We start from the raw sequence: 23431 nt of genomic DNA, 5'->3' as shown, positions 1-23431 counted from the left end.
CAATAAGAAGAAAACTGAATCGAAATGCCATTCATGGGAGGGTTACTAGGAAGAAGCCTCTGCTGTCACATTTTCTATAGGATTGAGGTCAGGGCTTTGTGATGGCCACTCCAATACCTTGACTTTGTTGTCCTTAAGCCATTTTGCCACAACTTTGGAAGTATGCTTGGGGTCATTGTCCATTTGGAAGACCCATTTGCGACCAAGCTTTAACTTCCTGACTGATGTCTTGAGATGTTGCTTCAATATATCCACATAATTTTCGTTCCTCATGATGCCATCTATTTTGTGAAGTGCACCAGTCACTCCTGCAGCAAAGCACCCCCACAGCTTGATGCTGCCACCCCCGTGCTTCACGGTTGGGATGGTGTTCTTCGGCTTGCAAGGACCCCCTTTTTCCTCCAAACATAACGATGGTCATTATGGCCAAACAGTTCTATTTTTGATTCATCAGACCAGAGGACATTTCTCCAAAAAGTACGATCTTTGTCCACATGTGCAGTTGCAAACCGTAGTCTGGCTTTTTTATGGCGGTTTTGGAGCAGTGGCTTCTTCCTTGCTGAGCGGCCTTTCAGGTTATGTTGATATAGGACTCGTTTTACTGTGGATATAGATACATTTGTACATGTTTCGTCCAGCATCTTCACAAGGTCCTTTGCTGTTGTTATGGGATTGATTTGCACTTTTTGCACCAAGTATGTTAATCTCTAGGAGACAGAACGCGTCTCCTTCCTGAGCGGTATGATGGCTGCGTGGTCCCATGGTGTTTATACTTGCATACTATTGTTTGTACAGATGAACGTGGTACCTTCAGGCGTTTGGAAATTGCTCCCAAGAATAAGCCTATCAGAAGATTCTAAAGCCATGACATAATTTTCTGGAATTTTCCAAGCTGTTTAAAGGCACAGTCAACTTAGTGTATGTAAACTTCTGACCCACTGGAATTGTGATACAGTGAAATAATCTGTCTGTAAACAATTGTTGGAAAAATGACTTGTGTCATGCACAAAGTAGATCTCCTAACCGACTTGCCAAGACTACATTAAATCTAAAAAAGAGTGCCAAAATTAACACTGCTACTAGCTCACGTTTGTTGCCTATGTTTTAGGCCTTGTGCTTATTTGACTCATTATATAACTTGCTTAATTTGACAGCATTATTTGAACGGATTTGAGGGTATGTTTAAGAGTTGGGGAAAAGAGGGCAAGTGGTCATCGTGAGTTGCTGTTGAAGATTTTACGTACCGCCATAGACTACAAGCGCAGCAGCGGGGTTGATACTGTACCATGGATTACTGCATGTTGCAAAATGAATATTACTATTTTTATGCATAATTGCCATGGTCATTTGGAATGTCCAGTCAATGAGCGTTATGGGTAATATAGACCTAGTCATTCTACAGATAAAAATTGGGGCTACAAACGCTTACATCAAATGCTCTATGTCAGTATCATCTCCCGTAGTAAGGGTACCATTTCAAACAAAAAAACGGTATTACCATCTCATAATAAAACAAATATCCATCTAATAATAAAAAGAGAAAGTCGTCAAAGATGGCTAAAAGCCCTCATTTTTATTTAGACGACTTTTGTCCAGTGAGCTTTGCAGCCCAAAGGACACTTAGCCTACGTAACAGGGAGCTGGTGGATAGTATGGGACCTAACGTCTCCTCCTGCCAAATCTCCTCTTGCGCCTCACGGTTCGAGTGGCTCGACGCCTCCAGCGGACTGGGCGAGAAGTGGATCATCTGCATCTGGGCATGACTATTGTAATACCTACTGAGCGGCTGGTCCCGCACTTTTATAGGCTTTGCCTTGGGAGTGAAATGACATCATAATGGCATTGGTAACAGTGCATTCCCCCCCAAAAAAACACTGTCGATGTCACGTCTCCTCCCGTTGCTCCCCTCCGGCACTCTGATTCGCTGGTCTACTGAGCCACCGGTCTGAGCGCACCACCTCGGCAACACCGGAATGGAAACCCAACACCCTAATCTGTACACAATTGGCGCCGGAGAAGACGGCTGCCGTTTTACAGCCCTCTAACCAATTGTACTATTATGTGTGTTTTTCCGCATTATTTGTAATTTATTTTGTACATAATGTTTCTGCCATCGTCTCTTATAACCAAAAATAGCTTCTGGATATCAGGACAGCGATTACTCACCTCGTATTGGACGAAGATTTTGGTGGCCGCGAAGGATATCCTACAGACACCCGACAAGGCCCAAATCCCCGTCATTCGCATGAGGAAGAGACAGAGATATCGTGGACGTAGGTCAGGGTGCCTTGTAAGGATCCGACGGCGAGCGAGTAAACTGCCGCTCCCATCAATCCTATTAGCCAATCTTCAATCATTGGAGAAAAAATTGGATGACCTATGATTACGGTTATCCTACCAACGGGACATTAAAAACTGTAATATCTTATGTTTCACCGAGTCGTGGCTGAACGACGACATGGACAACATTCAGCTAGCGGGCTGCATCGGCAAGATAGAACGGCTGACTCCGGTAAGACAAGGGGTGGTGGTCTGTGTATATTTGTAAACAACAGCTGGTGCACAAAATCAAATACTAAGGAAGTCTCAAGGTTTTGCTCGCCTGAGGTAGACTATCTTATGATAAGCTGTAGACCACACTATTTACCAAGAGAGTTTTCATCTATATTTTTCATAGCTGTCTATTTAACACCACAAACCAATGCTGGCATTAAGATTGCACTGAATGAGCTGTATAAGGCCATAAGTCATCAGGAAAATGCTCATCCAGAGGCAGCGCTCCTAGTGGCCGGGGACTTTAATGCAGGGAAACTTCAATCCTTTCTACCTCATTTCTACCAGCATGTTAAATGTGCAACCAGAGGGAAAAAAAACTCTAGACCACCTTTACTCCACACACAGAGATGCATACAAAGCTCTCCCTCGCCCTCCAAATCTGACCATAACTCAATCCTCCTGATTCATGCTTATAAGCAAAAACTAAAGCAGGAAGCACCAGTGACTCGGTTAATAAAAAAGTAGCCAGATGACGCAGATGCTAAGCTACAGGACTGTTTTGCTAGCACAGACTGGAACATGTTCCGGGATTCTTCAGATAGCATTGAGGAGTACACCACATCAGTCACTGGCTTCATCAATAAGTGCATCGATGATGTTGTCCCCACAGTGACCGTACGTACATACCCCAACCAGAAGCCATGGATTACAGGAAACATCCGCACTGAGCTAAAGGGTAGAGCTGCTGCTTTCAAGGAGCAGGACTCTAACCCGGACGCTTATAAGAAATCCTGCTATGCCCTCCGACGAACCATCAAACAGGCAAAGTGTCAATACAGGACTGAGATTGAATCGTACTACACCGGCTCTGACGCTCGTCAGATGTGGCAGGGCTTGAAAACTATTACAGACTACAAAGGGAAGCACAGCCGCGAGCTGCCCAGTGACACAAGACTTCCAGACGAGCTAAACCACTTCTATGCTCGCTTCGAGGCAAGCAACACTGAAGCATGCATGAGAGCACCAGCTGTTCCGGATGACTATGTGATTACGCTCTCCGTAGCCGATGTGAGTAAGACTTTTAAGCAGGTCAACATTCACAAGGCCGCAGGGCCAGACGGATTACCACGACGTGTACTCCGAGCATGTGCTGACCAACTGGCAAGTGTCTTCACTGACATTTTCAACATGTCCCTGACTGAGTCTGTAATACCAACATGTTTCAAGCAGACCACCATAGTCCCTGTGCCCAAGGACTCTAAGATAACCTGCCTAAATGACTACCGACCCGTAGCACTGACGTCTGTAGCCATGAAGTGCTTTGAAAGGCTGATCATGGCTCACATCAACACCATTATCCCAAAAACCCTAGACCCACTCCAATTTGCATACCGCCCCAACAGATCCACAGATGATGCTATCTCTATTGCACTCCACACTGCCCTTTCCCATCTGGACAAGAGGAACACCTACGTGAGAATGCTATTCATTGACTACAGCTCAGCATTCAACACCATAGTGCCCTCAAAGCTCATCACTAAGCTAAGGATCCTGGGACTAAACACCTCCCTCTGCAACTGGATCCTGGACTTCCTGACGTGCCGCCCCCAGGTGGTAAGGGTAGGTAACAACACATCTGCCACGCTGATCCTCAATACGGGGGCCCCTCAGGGGTGCGTGCTCTGTCCCCTCCTGTACTCCCTGTTCACCCATGACTGCATGGCCAGGCACGACTCCAACACCATCATTAAGTTTGCCGACGACACAACAGTGGTAGGCCTGATCACCGACAACGATGAGACAGCCTATAGGGAGGAGGTCAGAGACCTGGCCGTGTGGTGCCAGGATAACAACCTCTCCCTCAACGTGACCAAGACAAAGGAGATGATTGTGGACTACAGGAAAACAAAGAGGACTGAGCACGCCCCCATTCTCATCGACGGAGCTGTAGTGGAACAGGTTGAGAGCTTCAAGTTCCTTGGTGTCCACATCACCAACAAACTATCATGGTCCAAACACACCAAGACAGTCGAGAAGACGGCACGACAAAGCCTATTCCCCCTCATGAGACTGAATATATTTGGCATGGGTCCTCAGATCCTCAAAAAGTTCTACAGCTGCACCATCGAGAGCATCCTGACTGGTTGCATCACCGCCTGGTATGGCAACTGCTTGGTCTCCGACCGCAAGGCACTACAGAGGGTAGTGCGTACGGCCCAGTACATCACTGGAGCCAAGCTTCCTGCCATCCAGGACCTCTATACCAGGCGGTGTCAGAGGAAGGACCTCAAAATTGTCAAAGACTCCAGCCACCATTGTCATAGACTGTTCTCTCTGCTACCGCACGGCAAGCGGTACCGGAGTGCCAAGTCTAGGTCCAAAGGACTTCTCAACAGCTTCTACCCCCAAGCCATATCACTCCTGAACAGCTAATCATGGCTACCCGTACTATTTGCACTGCCCCCCCACCCCATCTTTTTACGCTGCTGCTACTCTGTTAATTATTTATGCATAGTCACTTTAACTCTACCCACATGTACATATTACTTCAACTACCTCAACTAGCCGGTGCCCCCGCACATTGACTCTGCACCGGTACCCCCCTGTATATATAGCCTCCCTAATGTTATTTTATTTTACTTCTGCTCTTTTTTTCTCAACACTTTTTTGTTGTTGTTTTATTTTACCTTTTATTAAAAATAAATGCACTGTTGGTTAAGGGCTGTAAGTAAGCATTTCACTGTAATGTCTGCACCTGTTGTATTCGGCGCATGTGCCAATACAATTTGATTTGATTTGATTTGATCATCTCCAGCGCACCTGCACCTCATCATCTCATCACTACCCCTATTTAGCCCTGGACTGTTCTGTAGGATGTTGTGTGTGATTGTTTTGCTTCATGTCATATACTATATCTTTGTCATTGTTTGAGTAAACCTTGACCTTGTTAATTCCTGCGTCTGCGTCCTGCCTCTTCGTATACTCAGTACTCGTCACAGAATCACACACCAAACGAAAATGGATGCAGCAGGAGTTTCCCAATGCCTCGACCAGCACCAGCATCAGCTTGCCCAGTTGAACGTCGCCATGCAGGAAGTGCTCCAAACTCTGCATAATCTGCCCAGCGCTCCGGTTCTACCTCAGGGAGCAGCGAGTGCCTCCAATCCACCTGTCCCCGGGCTATCACCCACTTCTGCGGGAACCCTCACCCTACCGGAGCGCTTTGATGGTAAAACTACTAAATGTAGAGGCTTCCTTCTACAGGTTTCACTTTATCTGGCGCGGCCATCGAGCAGCTACGGGGGGCCCGGTACTTTATCAAGTTGGACCTGAGGAGTGCCTACAACCTGATCCGAATCTGGGAAGGAGACGAGTGGAAGATGGCATTCAGCACTACCTCAGGCCACTATGAATAGTGTGTCATGCCCTACAGCCTCGCCAACGCACCATCTGTTTTCCAGTCCTTAGTCAATGACGTGTTCCAGGACATGCTGAGGAGACAGGTGGTGGTGTACATCGACAATATCCTGATCTACTCGGCTATGTTCAAGGAGCACGCCAGGGACATCCGAGCTGTCCTACTCTGCCTCCAGGAACACAACCTGATGGTGAAAGGGGAGAAATGCGAATTCCACCAACAGGCCATCTCCTTCCTAGGATACAGGATCAGTCCTCAGAGGGTGTTAATGGAAGGAGTAAAGACGGACGCCATCAGGCCATGGCCAGTTCCCACCACCATCAAGGTCCTACAGAACATCCTGGGCTTCACCAATTTCTACCTTCATTTCATCCGGTCATTCAGCTCCATAGCCGCCCCTCTCACCTCTCTCCTTAAGGGTGGGCCTCAGAAGCTGACCTGGAACCCTGAGGCTGACAATAGCTTCAAGAGGCTGAAGGAGAGGTTCACCACAGCACCCATCCTAAAACCCAAATCCTTCTCGTCCTTTCATCCTGGGAGGTGGACGCATCGTAGGAGGGCGTGGGTGTGGTCCACTCTCAGCGGCACGCTAAGCCAGAATAGTTTTTCTCAAAAACACTTACCCCCGCAGAGAGGAACTATGGGTTTGGAGACAGGGAGCTGTTGGTGGTGGTCCTCGCTATGGAGGAATGGAGACACTGGCGGGCGCAGTCCATCCATTCCGGATTCTTACTGACCACCGGAATTTGGAGCACATACGGGCAGTGACACGGATGAACTCTCATCAAGCCAGGTGGGCCAATTTCTTACTCGATTTCAATTCATTCTGTCCAACCGCCCAGGATGCCAGAATTTGAAAGCTTACGCACTCTCCAAGATGCACCATACCGGAGAAAGGAAGGATCTGGGGGGCCCTATCCTGACCTTGTCTCACATCGTTGCGCCTGTCATTTGGGATGTGGATGAAGACATCCGCCTGGTGGCTCAGGAGGACCCGGCGCCTGCCAAAGCTCCTCCGGGGTGCGTGTATGTACCCACCAGTGTCCGGGACCGCCTGCTGATCTGGGCGCACCCAATACTTACGGCAGGGCACTCCGGTATTACGCGTACCCTGCATTCTCTAGCACAAAAGTACAGGTGTCCCACCTTGGCTTCTGATGTGTCCCGCTATGTCAACTCCTGTTCCGTATGTGCCCAAACGAAGACACCTTGGAACGCACCGGCAGGCAAACATTTTCCTCTCCCAGTGCCTCAGCGACCTTGGTCACACCTGTCCATAGACTTTGTCACTGACCTTCCACATTCTGACGGCTTCACAACAGTCATGGTGGTCGTAGATCGGTTCTCCAAATCATGCAGTTTTTTGCCACTAACTGGTCTTCCTTCTGCTCTCCAAGTCACTGAGGTCCTGTTCCAACAGGTCTTCCGGCATTATGGACTTCCGGAGGACATCGTCTCGGACCGTGGCCCCCAATTCACCTCCCGAGTGTGGAAGGCTTTCCTGAAAAAAAGATCGGGGCCATGGCCAGCCTCACTTCCGGGTATAGGCCTCAGTCGAATAGGCAGGTGGAGTGCATGAACCAGGAGCTGGGGAGGTTTCTTCGTTGCCACTGTCATGACCGGCAGGGTGAGTGGGCGAGGTTTCTTCCCTGGGCAGAATATGCCCAGAACTCCCTTGTTCACTCCACCACGGGGCTCACTCCCTTCCAGTGTGTCCTGGGATACCAGCCGGCCCTGGCCCCTTGGATACCCAGCCAGACCGATGCACCCGCTGTCGACGAGTGGTTCCGGACAGGTCTGGGACGCCGCCCATGTCCATCTCCAGAGGGCCATTCGTCGGCAGAAGGACCAAGCCGACCGCCACCGCAGTGAGGCCCCTGTATTCCAGCCTGGGGATCGTGTCTGGCTGTCCACAAAAAACCTCCCTCTCCGCCTGCCCTGCAAGAAACTGAGCCCCCGGTTTGTGGGGCCGTTTAAGGTCCTCCGGCAGATAAATGAGGTATCGTACCAGCTGCTCCTTCCCCCTCAGTACCATGTCTCACCCACTTTTCATGTGTCTCTCCTCAGGCCGGTGGTTCTTGGTCCTCTGGCGGATGCCGTCCCCCGGGGTACGCCTCCTCCGCCCCTGGACATTGACGGGAGTCCGGCGTATGCGGTGAGGGATCTGCTGGACTCCAGATTCCGTGGGGGACGGCTCTATTACCTGGTGGACTGGGAGGGTATGGTCCTGAGGAGAGGAGCTGGGTTCCGGCTGTGGATGTTCTGGTCCCCAACCTAATTCGGGACTTCCACCGTCGCCGCCCTGAACGGCCCGCTCCTCATCCTCGGGATCATCCTGGCCGGCGACGTCCAGCGGCTGGAGCCGTGCATCCGGGGGGTGGTACTGTCACATCTCCTCCCGTTGCTCTCCTCTGGCGCTCTGATTCGCCGGTCTACTGAGCCACCAGTTGGAGCACACCACCTCGGCAACACCGGAATGGAAACCCAATGCACCCTAATCATCTCCAGCGCACCTGCACCTTTTTATCTCATCACTACCCCTATTTAGCCCTGGACTGTTCTGTAGGATGTTGTGTGTGATTGTTTTGCTTCGTGTCATGTACTCTATCTCTGTAAACCTTGACCTTGTTAATTCCTGCGTCCTGCCTCTTCGTATACTCAGTACTCGTCACTGTCAAATATAAAGTGGGCAATACCATGTGAGAGAATGACATGCTTCTTTTGAGCCTAAAATGAAAGAAAACAAATCTGCACAAACTTGTAGAAGGAGATCCTCCCGCAGCTTAGAATCCTTTGCATATTATAATATAGATTACACATGTGTAATAGAAAGTGTAACTGAAATGTCTGCTCACCCTCTTAATGTCTTTCAGTCGATTATGTTCCTCTGCCACAACCTGAAATGAAGAATAAGAAGGTTAGTTTGCAGTATTTACACAGTATTTCTCCATGGTTCAGCATATGTCTCTCAGTGCAGGCTGGTAAAGGGACGACAGCTCAAAGTAATGAGCCTGTCCTCCCATTTAAATTGACACCAGCCTCCACTGATCTATCTCTGGTATCTCACTTGGTACTTGGCAGAGGTCTCGTCCAGTGTGTCCAGCTGCCTGCTGAGTTTGTTCATCTGGTCACTGATGTCGTCCATCTCAGCACACAGATGTTTGTACTCCCTCAGGTCGGTGTCAAACTCCCTCTTGTACTCCTGACGCTGGCCGTCTGACGTTATGTCTGGGTAGACGCTGAAGGGAGGGAGGGAGGGAGACAGAGAGAGAGAGAGGGGGGAGAGAGTGAGAGAGGGGGAGCAAGGGGCAAAATATTATTGTAAGGCAATAATGTTATCACTACTTTTATAACATACAGTATGTCTGCATATTTTATCAATAAAACTCCACTGTACTACTATAATATGTAATACTATATGCAATAGTTTTATCATTTTCTGTCTGTCTGTATTTATATGTTGCACTCAGCATATTTCACAGAGTAGCTTCACTTTCTTTTTGGCCACTTCTCGACCACTACAAGAACTGAGTGTTCCTGTAATACACAGTACAGCAGGCCAGGGCTTCATATCTTCTGTTTTACACAAGTCAAACAATGATGTCCAGATCTCAATCCTGTCCCCAGGGCCCTTTCAGTCTCAGCAAGAGGCATGGTGAAACCAAATACAGCTGCTATCTCACTAACTAACAACCTAACCACTGACCCCCGCATATTAAATCTTTGGCCCAATTCTCTCATTATTTCCAATTACAAAGCTATGTGGAATGGCATACCAGGAAAGACGTGTTACTCTACTGGACAGAACAAGGCCAGCGGAGACCCCAGACTGCTACCATGTGTGTAACCTCTCAGACTAATATGGCTCTAGTTTTGTGTGTGCATGAGTGCTTACCTATCGGAGTATACATGTATGTCTCAGCTCTCCCACTAACATGACATTGTTGCAGGTGTGTGTGAGTATGTGTGAATGAGTGTGAACGTTTCTGCCTGTGTGTGTGTGTGTGTGCGTCAGGGTTTCTGTGGCGCTGGACAACGTGACCGGGAAGACTTAAATTTACCAGCCATTTGAGAAATGTAACGGACCCATATGCATTGGGTGCATAACCCATTACGGTGTCCACTCACGGTGCTCAGAATGACAGAAATCACATTTACATTATGGTAATGCATTTTAACAGAACCTAAAGCCAAAATGCCATTCGCGGGAAAACACCATTCTAAACAGCGCACCTGATAGCGGTTCCATATGTGACAGAGATGACATTCTAAATCTAAAGATGCAACAACTAGGATGGGTTTCTAGCATTACTAGAATTGTGCCTTTGGCTTCTGGACAACGACAGAAAGTTGATATGAAAAGCAATAGAACAGGAGGGAAATTGCATGGAAGGGGAGGGGTGTGTGGTGATGTAAGCGAGTCTCTCCCCAGAATAGCTCAGCTGTCTCCCGCCAATTCTTGCGCATTCATTGTTTCATTGTGTGAATTGTTTGCCCTTTTATAAAAATTTATCAATTCCCCATTACATATGTCATCACCAGTAAATGTACCGTTAATCCCCGTCATTTGGTTACATACATTTCTGTTAATGCATGTATTAATTACAGTCATTTACCGTTCTCATTCTCGGAGTGGAAATGTTGTTTGCAGAGTTCACAACCTGCTACACTTGTGAGAAACACGTTTTGGTTTATTTCATAACCATCATTTACGAGATTTGAAAAACATGTTTATTGTCTTGTTTGGAGTGCTCCATGTGAGCAATGAGCATGGTTTCTCTGTCCTGCTAATGTTGAGGGAGCGCACGCGCCTGAGTGCTGTGCGGAAATGTAGGAAAGTGTTTGTTTTTTAATCCATTGGTAACGATAATATATTAAAACTATAGTTACTCACCCTAAGCTATTTGAAAAATCGTTCCAACAACCTCCCCCTCGATAATCACCAATCCTCGGTGTGAAAGAGCAATGGAAGTTATAGGCCTACTGCTGCATTGGCCTATAGGCTATGAGTTCCATGTGCTCATGTCTTTAGCCGCCAATGGATCATGGTATATCAATGTCTCCATATGGCAGAGGTTGGTGACTTTTCACTTTTAGATTTGTATCATTTTAATTCAGATTTGTATGATTAACCACGTGACAATGATTTTGAGAAACAATAATGTTATTCCTGAAATGAAACTGTTCCACATAAATGAGCATATGAAATTCATAACTGGCACGCAGAATGCTAGAAATGGTAGGATAATTGTAAGCTTCCTCAAACGTGAAACTCATGCTCCGCCTATGAAGTCTTTATAAAATAATTGCCTCCATGTTTCCATGTTGGATTTTGCCTATAGGTTACTTTGAAGCAAGGTAAGACATGCCTCATAATATGAAATAAAACATTTAGGTTTCAAACAATTTAAGTATTTTTTCAAAATGTGTACTGCCTTCTGCTCACATTGTAAAGTGGTGGGTGACACGCTGATAGCATGTTGCCTGCACTTGAATGGTGAATGGGAGCCACGCTTCAATTACCAGTTAAGAAATAAAAATAGTAGCTCTTTTTAATCATGCATCAGAACTGTTTTTAACACATGATTGCATTTCGAATTGTTGCACAATGAATGGGCTTATAAAAAAAGCACGTTTTACTCCAGGAGCAGCAGGAGAAATCCAGCTCAAAATAGGCTCTGTATGCTGTGCACTTGTGATAGTTGTTGGATAAATAAGATACATGATGACTAACGAAAATACACACAGGCCAATTTAATTCCACTTAAATATGCAAATTAACCTATAGACTGATAAGCATGATGGTCAAATGTATTTATATCGACTGGTATTTCCATCAATTAGCATTATTTTGCAATGGGATGTTTTTTCTCCCGTTCATTTTGGCCGACAACAGTTTTATTTATCGTCTTTTCAGCCGACAGAAACCCTGGTGTGCATGTGTGTGTGTGTGTGTGTGTGTGTGTGTGCGTGTGTCTGCCCATCTTCCTTCCTGCATGTGTGTCACCTCTCCCACTGCTGTGAGTCCAGTTCGTTGCCAGTCTCTCCTCCCGTGGTGTACTCTGTCTCATATTGTGATTCGTCCAGCTCAGGGTTGCGTCGGCGCCTCTTCCCCCTGTTGGCTGAGGGCTTCTTTATCCCCCCTGCCTCCTCAGAGGGGATAGAACTGGCCCCCTGGGAGGGCTGGTCAGAGGGAAGGCTAGTCGGACACTCCAAATACCTGAAGCACAACAATAAGATTCAATATAAACTCAACATGGTATAGACTCTGAATACTTCAATACTGTATTTTACATTTTAGTCATTTAGCAGACGCTCTTATCAAGAGCAACTTACAGTTAGTGAGTGCATACATTATTTAATTTTTTTCATACTGCCCCCCGTGGGAAACGAACCCACAACCCTGGCGTTGCAAACGCCATGCTCTACCAACTGAGCTACATCCCTGCCGGCCATTTCCTCCCCTACCCTGGACGACGCTGGGCCAATTGTGCGCCGCCCCATGGATCTCCCGGTTGCGGCCGGCTACGACAGAGCCTGGATTCAAACCAGGATCTCTAGTGGCACAGCTAGCACTGCGATACAGTGCCTTAGACCACTGCGCCACTCATGTGAATAGGTCTAGACCAGGGTTTCCCAAACTTGGTCCTGGGGCCCTCCCTGGGTGCACGTTTTGGTTTTTGCCTTAGTACTACACAGCTGATTAAAATAATCTAAGCTTGATGATGAGTTGGTTATTTGAATCACCTATGTAGTGCTAGGGCAAAAAACAAAACGTGCACCCAGGGGGGGCCCCAGGACCGAGTTTGGGAAACTGCACCAAACTCAGAATAGGATATAGGCCAAGGACTACATTAAGTGTATTTATACCGGGAGTTTTCCTTTATTGTAGGCTACTACTTTCACCACTTTTGGTCTTGAAATCTTTGGTTGTTTACTACACTACATTACTCACTCTGTTTAGCACATGGCCTCACATGTGATTCCTTAAAGATATGGGTGGGGCTAAGGCTTAAGAGGGTGTGAACAATGCTAAATGGGTGTAGACGAAGAAGAGCTTTCTAGTAGGTGTACCAAAACCTTTAAGGGCCATTTTCTCAAAAGTGGGGTTACAAGTTTATCAACTTTCAAAGCAGAATTACTTTCCCTCAACTGCAGTGTATGATAAACCATTTTGTAGCTCTGATTCTCTACTTTTATCCAATGTAACAAAAACAATTTAAAATGTTGCTACATAAGACTGAATCGATGAGGTCGGTCACAAATACTGGAGGTAGTCGAATATAGTTTATATAGAGTGTCAACTATTTTCTTTGATATTCAAATACAGGTTTCAGAAAAACAAATAATATTTGAAATTATTTTGAATACCTCTCAGAAAACCAAATAATTTTTAAAGGTATTTGAACATATTCAAGTTATTTGGAAACAAAATTGATATATATATTTGACGGCTGCCAAAAACAGTTATATAGTCTAAATACAGTTGAAGTCGGAAGTTTACATACACTTAGGTTGGAGTCATTAAAACTCGTTTTTCAACCTCTCCACAAATTTCTTGTTAACAAACTATAGTTTTGGCAAGTTGGTTAGGACATCTACTTTGTGCATGACACAAGTAATTTTTCTAACAATTGTTTACACACAGATTATTTCACTTATAATTCACTGTATCACAATTCCAGTGGGTCAGAAGTTTACATACACTAAGTTGACTGTGCCTGTAAACAGCTTGGAAAATTCCAGAAAATTATGTCATGGCTTTAGAAGCTTCTGATAGGCTAATTGACATAATTTGAGTCAATTGGAGGTGTACCTGTGGATGTACCACGTTCATCTGTACAAACAATAGTACGCAAGTATAAACACCATGGGACCGCGCAGCCGTCATACCGCTCAGAAAGGAGATGCGTTCTGTCTTCTAGAGATGAACGTACTTTGGTGCGAAAAGTGCAAAACAATCCCAGAACAACAGCAAAGGACCTTGTGAAGATGCTGGAGGAAACAGGTACAAAAGTATCTATATCCACAGTAAAACGAGTCCTTATATCGACATAACCTGAAAGGCCGCTCAGCAAGGAAGAAGCCACTGCTCCAAAACCGCCATAAAAAAGCCAGACTACGGTTTGCAACTGCACATGGGGACAAAGATCGTACGTTTTGGAGAAATGTCCTCTGGTCTGATTAAACAAAAATAGAACTGTTTGGCCATAATGACCATCGTTATGTTTGGAGGAAAAGGGGGGAAACTTGCAAGCCAAAGAACACCATCCCTACCGTGAAGCACGGGGGTGGCAGCATCATGCTGTGGGGGTGCTTTGCTGCAGGAGAGACTGGTGCACTTCACAAAATAGATGGCATCATGAGGAAGGAAAATGATGTGGATATATTGAAGCAACATCTCAAGACATCAGTCAGGAAGTTAAAGCTTGGTCGCAAATGGGTCTTCCAAATGGACAATGATCCCAAGCATACTTCCAAAGTTGTGGCAAAATGGCTTAAGGACAACAAAGTCAAGGTATTGGAGTGGCCATCACAAAGCCCTGACCTCAATCCTATAGAACATTTGTGGGCAGAACTGAAAAAGATTGTGCGAGCAAGGAGGCCTACAAACCTGACTCAGTTACACCAGCTCTGTCAGGAGGAATGGGCCAAAATTCACCCAACTTATTGTGGGAAGCTTGTGGAAGGCTACCCGAAACGTTTGACCCAAGTTAAACAATTTAAAGGCAATGCTACCAAATACTAATTGAGTGTTTGTAAGCTTCTGACCCACTGGGAATGCAATGAAATGCAATGAAATAAATAAAAGCTGAAATAAATCACTCTCTAATATTATTCTGACATTTCACATTCTTAAAATAAAGTGGTGATCCTAACTGACCTAAGACAGGGACATTTTACTAGGATTAAATGCTGAAATGTATTTGGCTAAGGTGTATGTAAACTTCCGACTTCAACTGTATATGATCATAAGCACATGGTCTGGAGGGCTTTTAGATATTAATCTTAATATAGCATACAGCCTACAATTAAATACATGAGTAGACCACTTTTGCAGCTTCAAAAAGACTAACAAATATATTTTATTTTTATTTATTTTTGACATAATGTAATACAGTAGCACATGACTACAAGTTCGTATACATCTGTAGTAACTTTGTAATTATTAGAATAGCAACATTGTTGTTACATAGGACTTTGGAAATTGCATTGTAATTGCATAATAATGGAGTCCTTACATAAGTCACTATACTCGTGTACAGTAGTTACAAAAATTCTTGCTATGCAATTAAAATGCATTTAACAAAGTATTACGTAGCAACATGCTAATAAAATGTTGCTCCGAAAGTAAGTACAGTATTATTACACAGGTACAAGAACAGTGTAGTGTTAAATGTTACTAAAAATACTAACAGTAACAAAATATGGCTATTAAGTGTCGAAAGGAAACCAAATATCCCAAAACTGCATTCTTGAATCAACTACAGGTAGGTGGACAATCCTGTTAATTTGTATTCTGAGTAAACTATCCCTTTAAAGATGTATAGTGTGTGTTTGAAACAAGAACACTTACCCTCAGACGGACAAAGAGGTTCAAAGTTGTTTTAACTAAGCATCCAACTTCCTGTTTGCAATGATTCCAAATGGCTTTGAATTACTTTGCAGTATTTTCAGGTTCATAAAATGTATTGCAGCTTTCAAACTTTTCAGTAGCATGTTGAAAGAGTCACAGTGGTTTTATATATATTTGTACAAAATATAATTGGTTAACTGGTTTGACTTGATTATGTACACCTGGGAGCAATGGACATTTGGGAGAATGGACATTTATACAATATTCAGATAGAAATGTATTGTGTAGATCAAACATGACTGTCAGGTAGATTGGAATAGTTTAGGAAATTGTGTGTGCTCTATTTATTCTAATTTTCTCTTCAACATGCAGTTCCAGATACAGCCCTGCCATTAGTTGATGGCAGCCAATCCAATAGTTTCAGAAAAGTAGTCACTTCCTGAGATCTGTATTCAAATACATTTAAAAAGTAGTCATCCACTCTGATTTTTTAAAACTTTCCACAAAGTATAGATAAAACTATATTTATCCCAGGTCTGCCGCCTGGTGATGTCACCAGGCATGCCAAAACTCATCCCACCAAAACAGGTTGAAATTTCAGGCGGTCTTTTCAAAAAGCTCTTACACTAAAAGGGCATTATCATCATTTCCACAAAATTATTACAACCTCATAGTGTGGAAACATATACAGTGCATTTGGAAAGTATTCAGACTTTTTCCACATTTTGTTACGTTACGGCCTTATTCTAAAATGTATTACATTGTTTTTTTCTTTCCCTCATCAACCTACACACAATACCACATAATGACAAAGCAAAAATAGGTTTAGAAATGTTTGCAAATGTATATAAAAAAAAAGCTGAAATATCACATCTATATAAGTATTCAGACCCTTCACTCAGTACTTTGTTGAAGCACCTTTGGCAGCGATTACAGCCTCGAGACTTGTTGGGTATGACGCTACAAGCTTGGCACACCTGTATTTAGGGAGTTTTTCCCCATTCTTCTCTGCAGATTTTCACAAACTCTGTCAGGTTGGATAGAGAGTGTCGCTGCACAGCTATTTTCAGGTCTCTCCAGAGATGTTCGATCGGGCTCTGGCTGGGCTACTCAAGGACATTCAGAGACTTGTCCCGAAGCCACTCCTGCGTTGTCTTGGCTGTGTGCATAGGGTCATTGTCCTGTTGGAAGGTGAACCTTCACCCCAGTCTGAGATCCTGAGCGCTCTGGAGCAGGTTTTCATCAAGGATCTCTCTGTACTTTGCTCCGTTCATCCTTCCCTCGATCCTGACTAGTCTCCCAGTACCCACAGCATGATGCTGCCACCACCATGCTTCACTGTAGGGATGGTGCCAGGTTTCCTCCAGACGTGACGCTTGGCATTCAGGCCAAAGAGTTCAATCTTGTTTTCATCAGACCAGAGAATCTTGTTTCTCATGGTCTGAGTCCTTTAGGTGCCTTTTGGCAAATTCCAAGAAAGCTGTCATGTGCCTTTTACTGAGGAGTGGCTTCCGTCTGGCCACTCTACCATAAAGGCTTGATTGGTGGAGTGCTGCAGAGATTGTTGTCTTTCTGGAAGGTTCTCCCATCTACACAGAGGAACTCTGGAGCTCTGTCAGAGTGACCATCGGGTTCTTGGTCACCTCCCTGACCAAGGCCCTTCTCCCCCGATTGCTCAGTTTGACCGGGCGGCCAGCTCTAGGAAGAGTCTTGGTGGTTCCAAACTTCTTCCATTTAAGAATGATGGAGGCCACTGTGTTATTGGAGACCTTACATGCTGCAGAATGTTTTTCGTACCCTTTCCCAGATCTGTGCCTCGACACAATCCTCTCTCTGAGCTCTATGGACAATTCCTTCGACCTCATGGCTTGGTTTTTGCTCTGACATGCACTGTCAACTGTGGGACCTTATATAGACTGGTGTGTGCCTTTCCAAATCATGTCCAATCAATTGAATTTACCACCAGTGGACTCCAATCAAGTTGTAGAAACATCTCAAGGATGATCAATGGAAACAGGATGCACCTGAGCTCAATTTCGAGTCTCATAGCAAAGGGTCTGAATACTTATGTAAATAATGTATATTTCTATTTTTTATGTTTAATAAATTAGCAAACGTTTCTAAAAACCTGTTTTCGCTTTGTCATTATGGGGTATTATGTGTAGATTAATGAGGATTTTTTTTATTTAATTCATTTTAGAATAAGGCTGTAACGTAACAACATGTGGAAAAAGGGAAGGTGTCTGAAAACTTATCCAAATGCACTGTATAAAACACAGGAAAATCCCTTTTTTGAATGCACTGGCCTTTAATAAAAGGAGGGGGACACAAGTTCACTGTTGAGTTAGCAGAGATTTAAGGTTTCATCTCAAGACTCCGTGGAAGGGAGCCAAACAGTGACTAGTGGCTATGGTATTACAGCAAAAACACTATATGACATAAACTATCAGATTATGTCAACAAGGGAAGTCTTGAGGCTAGCATTCCTCTGTTTTATAAAGCAGGACTTTTATGTGTTTTATGAGCATTGCATACAAAGCATCAATAAGGGTTGCAATGTTATATGGTGAGACCTAAAATGTTGCTCATACAGTCTAAGTGATTTGTTTAAAACATTAATAAGGATGCATCCAATGTTATTGTCTCAAATGTTGATTAACTATTTAAAAGCCTCAACTCTGAATAACCGGTTTATAGATATGTGTGTTGCCTTTCCTTGATACCTTTCAGGGCGGCCGGTCGCTATACTCTTCTGTCCCAGACATTGGACTTCATGAAGTAGGTTATGTTTGACATATGGCCTGATTGAGATATTGCTTACTGTCTTGTGCAACCCCTTTGCAAATAAGGCCAAGCACTGACCATAAACATTTAATATGCATCCTTCTTTACTTCCTCAAAGTTATCAATGATCTGACATCACTGCTGGATAGGTGAAAGCTACTTACTGTACTGGAAGGCTGTCTTACACCCATCCCTATTGTGTCAGATCAGTGATTAAGAAGGAAGGACTGGTGCATGTTACTGTAAACCCATTCAAACAGACATCATTTCACACTAATATGCCATTTAGCAGACGTTTTTATCCAAAGCGACTTACAGTCATGCGTGCATACAATTATTATTATTTTTTTTTGTGTATGGGTGGTCCCGGGGATCAAACCCACTACCTTGGCGTTACAAGCGCCGTGCTCTACCAATTGAGCTACAGAGGACCACAAGACACTTTCACAGTTACACAGAGCCTACCAGCTGAAGTACAGTACTTTCTCTTATTTGTATAGGGTTGCACAAGACTTAGTTATACTTTCTCTGAGTATGTTCAAGGAAAGGGAGGATATAACCAAGGAAGTGAGAAAGGAAAGATGCATTCGAACAGGGCTGAGGTGATGTTGTTTTTCTGTTTACTCACACATTGTTGTAGGTGTCTCCAGTGTATACACTGCTATCGGCCTTGGTCGGGTAGGAGATGACACTATTGGCCGAGGCATTGAGGGGGACGGCCTTCTCCGACAGCACCACGGTAGGTGCACTCTGGGTACTTTGTCCGTCCTCCACATTATTTACCTAAAGCAGCCAGAAAACACACACAGAGAGGGGCCTCTGTCAGCAGCACACACTAACAAACACAAACAAAGAGGTGACTTACAGTTGAAGTCGGAGGTTTACATACACCTTAGCCAAATACATTTAAACTCAGTTTTTCACAATTCCTGACATTTAATCCTAGTAAAAATTCCCTGTCTTAGGTCAGTTAGGATCACCACTTTATTTTAAGAATGTGAAATGTCAGAATAATAGTAGAGAGAATAATTTATTTCAGCTTTTATTTCTTTCAACACATTCCCAGTGGGTCAGAAGTTTACATACACTCAACTAGTATTTGGTAGCATTGCCTTTAAATTGTTTAACTTGGGTCAAACATTTCGGGTAGCGTTCCACAAGCTTCCCACAATAAGTTGGGTAAATTTTGGCCCATTCCTCCTGACAGAGCTGGTGAAACGTAGTCAGGTTTGTAGGCCTCCATGCTCGCACACGCTTTTTCAGTTCTGCCCACAAATGTTCTATAGGACTGAGGTCAGGGCTTTGTGCTGGCCACTCCAATACCTTGACTTTGTTGTCCTTAAGCCATTTTGCCACAACTTTGGAAGTATGCTTGGGATCATTGTCCATTTGGAAGACCCATTTGCGACCAAGCTTTAACTTCCTGACTGATGACTTGAGATGTTGCTTCAATATATCCACATAATTTTCCTTCCTTATGATGCCATCTTTTGTACCTGTTTCCTCCAGCATCTTCACAAGGTCCTTTGCTGTTGTTCTGGGATTGATTTGCATTTTTCGCACCAAAGTACGTTTATCTCTAGAAGACAGAACGCGTCTCCTTTCTGAGCGGTATGACGGCTGCGCGGTCCCATGGTGTTTATACTTGCGTACTATTGTTTGTACAGATGAACATGGTACCTTCAGGCGTTTGGAAATTGCTCCCAAGGATGAACCAAACCTGTGGAGGTCTACAATTTCTTTTCTGAGGTCTTGGCTGATTTCTTTTGATTTTCCCATGATGTCAAGCAAAGAGGCACTGAGTTTGAAGGTAGGCCTTGAAATACATCCACAGGTACACCTCCAATTGACTCAAATTATGTCAATTAGCCTATCAGAAGCTTCTAAAGCCATGACATCATTTTCTGGAACTTTCCAAGCTGTTTAAAGGCACAGTCAACTTAGTGTATGTAAACTTCTGACCCACTGGAATTGTGATACAGTGAATTATAAGTGAAATCTGTCTGTAAACAATTGTTGGAAAAATGACTTGTGTCATGCACAAAGTAGATGTCCTAACCGACTTGCCAAAACTATAGTTTGTTAACAAGAAATTTGTGGAGTGGTTGAAAAACGAGTTTTAATGACTCCAACCTAAGTGTATGTAAACTTCCGACTTCAACGGTATGTTAGGAGCCAGTTTTCATGCTAACTTCCTAGCATGACCATAGGGCATTTCCATCTAAAAGGACCCATGAGCATCAACGTGAAGTTCATAGGAGCATGTCAAATTGGGTGTCAACTGAAAGCTAAGAGTCTATAGTTTTGAGAAATTAAGGCATATATACATTTTCCAACCATTTACCATCCAAAAAATTAGGATAAGCAAAGGCTTTGATTTCTGGATAAACAGATGGAAAGGGGGTCTTAGACAACATCTACCAGATAAAGTCTTAAAATTAGAAATACATCAAAACACAATAATGTTGAAGTAAAGACCCCTGGCGACTAATATCAACACTTATATTGAGTTTTGGATAAATTATTTGCCTTCTGTAAATTTAAGAAACATCGCCTTGTGCCTTGCAATTCCGTTACCAAAAACCCACATATCTTTAAGATATTTTCCAATTTATCTCCCTCATGAGGAAGGAGGATAGTAAAAGTTAACAGAAGTAACAAGTAAAGGTAAACCTACAAATTAGTTATAGTGTTTTTACTGATCGCACGTTTTTTTAATGAATTATTAAATTATTGAAACTCGTAATTCGGTTGCCAAATCGGTAACGGAACTAACAAAAAATCAGTAACGGAATTATTGCAATTGAATTGGCTACAATGGGAATTCATAAATGTCACAAACCACAGTTGGGTCACCTGCTACTGTCCTCCCTTCCGCTGGCATACAGTTATATTCAGCTCCTACGTTTTTTTTCTCTTTCTGTCATCTGGTGGTCGAAGCAAGACTGTGAATACAGCCTGGACAACCCCTCCCTCTCATTCTCCCTCTCTCTCTCTTTTCTCTCTCTCCAGTTAATGTAATATCTCCCGGCTCTTACTGACACCTCCCATGACACCTACCACCTACTCTCTTTCCATTTACTGTAACAAGCATCCTCACCCACTGAGCACCAGCCGACACCGGAAGTCCATGGACTTTGAAAAGTAGCTGTAATTTGGTCAGTCCGCCCTGGCTGGACCAAATCTGAACCAATCATAAACGTCTATGTTTCACAAGTTTGGACAGCACAGTACAGTAGAACACAGTAGAAAACAGTACAGTAAAGTAAAGAAAAGTACAGTACTGTACAGTAGAGTTCAGTACAGTAGAGCACACTAGAGTAGAGTACAGGAGTTAGGAGGCGCCGTGTCGTCCACTATTAACACAACGTCTCCAGCGGCGAAGTTACGTGAGGCATGTAACCACCTCTGGCAGTCCTGCAGTTGAGGTAAGTATTCCGTCATCCAAAGCTTCCAGAACAGGTCCCACATGTATTGGACTTGCTTCCATCTTCTACGAGAGTAGAGGTCCTCCTTCTGAAAGAGTCCTGGGGGCAGGAATGGCTTGGTCATGAGGAGCAACAGGTGATTAGGTGTTAGCACCTTCAGGTCGTTATGATCGCTGGATACGTTGGTAATAGGATGACTGTTGATTATGGCCTCTGCCTCACAGAGAACAGTATGAAGGCCCTCCTCATCCAGGGTTTGCACTCTCAAAGTGGTGTTGAGAATTTTCCTCACTGATCTTATCAACCTCTCCCAGACTCCACCGTGATGAGAGCAGGTAAGGGGGTTGAACATCCATCTGATTCCGCTCTGACGGAAAGTGTCTTCAATCATGGAGTAATTCCATTCTTTGATTGCTTCCCTCAGCTCATGTTCAGCTCCAACTACGTTGGTTCCATTGTCTGAGCGAAGTACTGAGACTTGTCCTCTTCTAGCTATGAAGCGTTGGTGAACGAGTCTGTATCCAGAGATGCTCCAGTGGCCTTGTTGTCCAGCTGGACTGTATCCACCTCCTCTTCAGCTGTCACGACGTTCACCACAGTGTTCCTTTTGACCTCAGGGTCCTCTGTGGTTAGATCTCCTGAGTGATTTGGCCACTCCTTTGGTGAGAAGGTCTGGCCCTTGAACAACTTGAAGGTGTCGGACTGGACACACCCAATGCACGTTCCACAGGGAGTGCGTCTTGATCCAGGCCCAAGTCCTTGACCTCCTTCGCTCTCTCTTGTTCAGGAATAGCAGACAGTATGGTACAACTGTTGCTCACCCACTTCGTCAAGCGGAATCATCCCTTTCCACAGATGGTTCTCAGGTCATGATAGAGTGACACAGCTTTCTCTTCTGAGCTGACTGACTTCAGACAGTTATTGATGTAGAAGTTATGAAGAATCGTATCGACCACCTTGGCATCAAACTGCTCTTTATTGTCTTCGGCACACTTTCTTCTCAAGTTGAGAGCACGCTGTTCCGCTACTTTGTTGTTGTTCGCCATGTTGATCACCTCCTTCCTTAGAGGCAGACCAATGGTGTAATGCCCGTCCATAAGTCTGGCAGACTATGAGACCTTGTCAATAAACTGGAGATCTTGTCTTGACATTTCCAGCTGGTCATCCTGTCTACACACCGGGAAGTTGTTCTTGAACTGCTGATTCCACAGCTCCTCCAGTATGGCCACTGATGGGTTGGTCGTAACCTGGATCAGTCTGCTTCTTGTTTCGTTTCTATTGTCTTCTCTGAGCGATCCATTCACTGTCCATCCCAGCCTGGTTATCACTGCACATGGCTCCATTGCCTTAGGTTCGTTCGTCTCCCAATGAGCAGACCTATTTCTGTGTCAATCCGAGGAAGTTGAACCTCTTCTAGGTAAGACCCCCTTTCCACATCCTCTTGAGCGGAATGTTATCCTTGCTCACTGGAATAGTCTTCTGAGAGAAAACATCTGGAACAAAGAGGAAGTTGTTGTCTTCCAAACTCCTCACCTCCAAGCCTGACACGACCTGGCTGTCGACTCTTGTCCCATGGTTTTCAACAGTATGTTGATTTTCCTTCAGTTGAAGTTGAGCTCGCTCATAAGCTCCTCGGTGCAGAAAGTTGCTATACTGCCAGGGTCAAGGAAGGTGTAAGGTAGTCACCACTTTATTGCCCTTCTTCAACTTTACTTGAACTGGAACAAT

General features: G+C 44.5%; 1 protein-coding gene across 1 annotated transcript in view; it reads right to left on the bottom strand.

Moving 5' to 3' along the window:
• LOC121540409 (occludin) overlaps positions 1–23431 on the bottom strand; it is a 52941-nt gene that overhangs the window by 7694 nt on the left and 21816 nt on the right. The window contains exons 4-7 of the mRNA XM_041849256.1: positions 18904–19058; positions 11922–12134; positions 8982–9153; positions 8770–8811 (exon numbers count right to left, since the gene is read on the bottom strand). Of these exons, the coding sequence (XP_041705190.1) occupies positions 8770–8811; positions 8982–9153; positions 11922–12134; positions 18904–19058 (582 nt within the window). The remainder of the gene's footprint in view (positions 1–8769; positions 8812–8981; positions 9154–11921; positions 12135–18903; positions 19059–23431) is intronic.

The sequence above is a fragment of the Coregonus clupeaformis genome, chromosome 26 (genome assembly GCF_020615455.1).
Source record: "Coregonus clupeaformis isolate EN_2021a chromosome 26, ASM2061545v1, whole genome shotgun sequence".
Lineage (NCBI taxonomy): Eukaryota > Metazoa > Chordata > Actinopteri > Salmoniformes > Salmonidae > Coregonus > Coregonus clupeaformis.
Note: the sequence above shows the minus strand (reverse complement) of the source record. Positions and strands in the feature narration are given on the sequence as shown.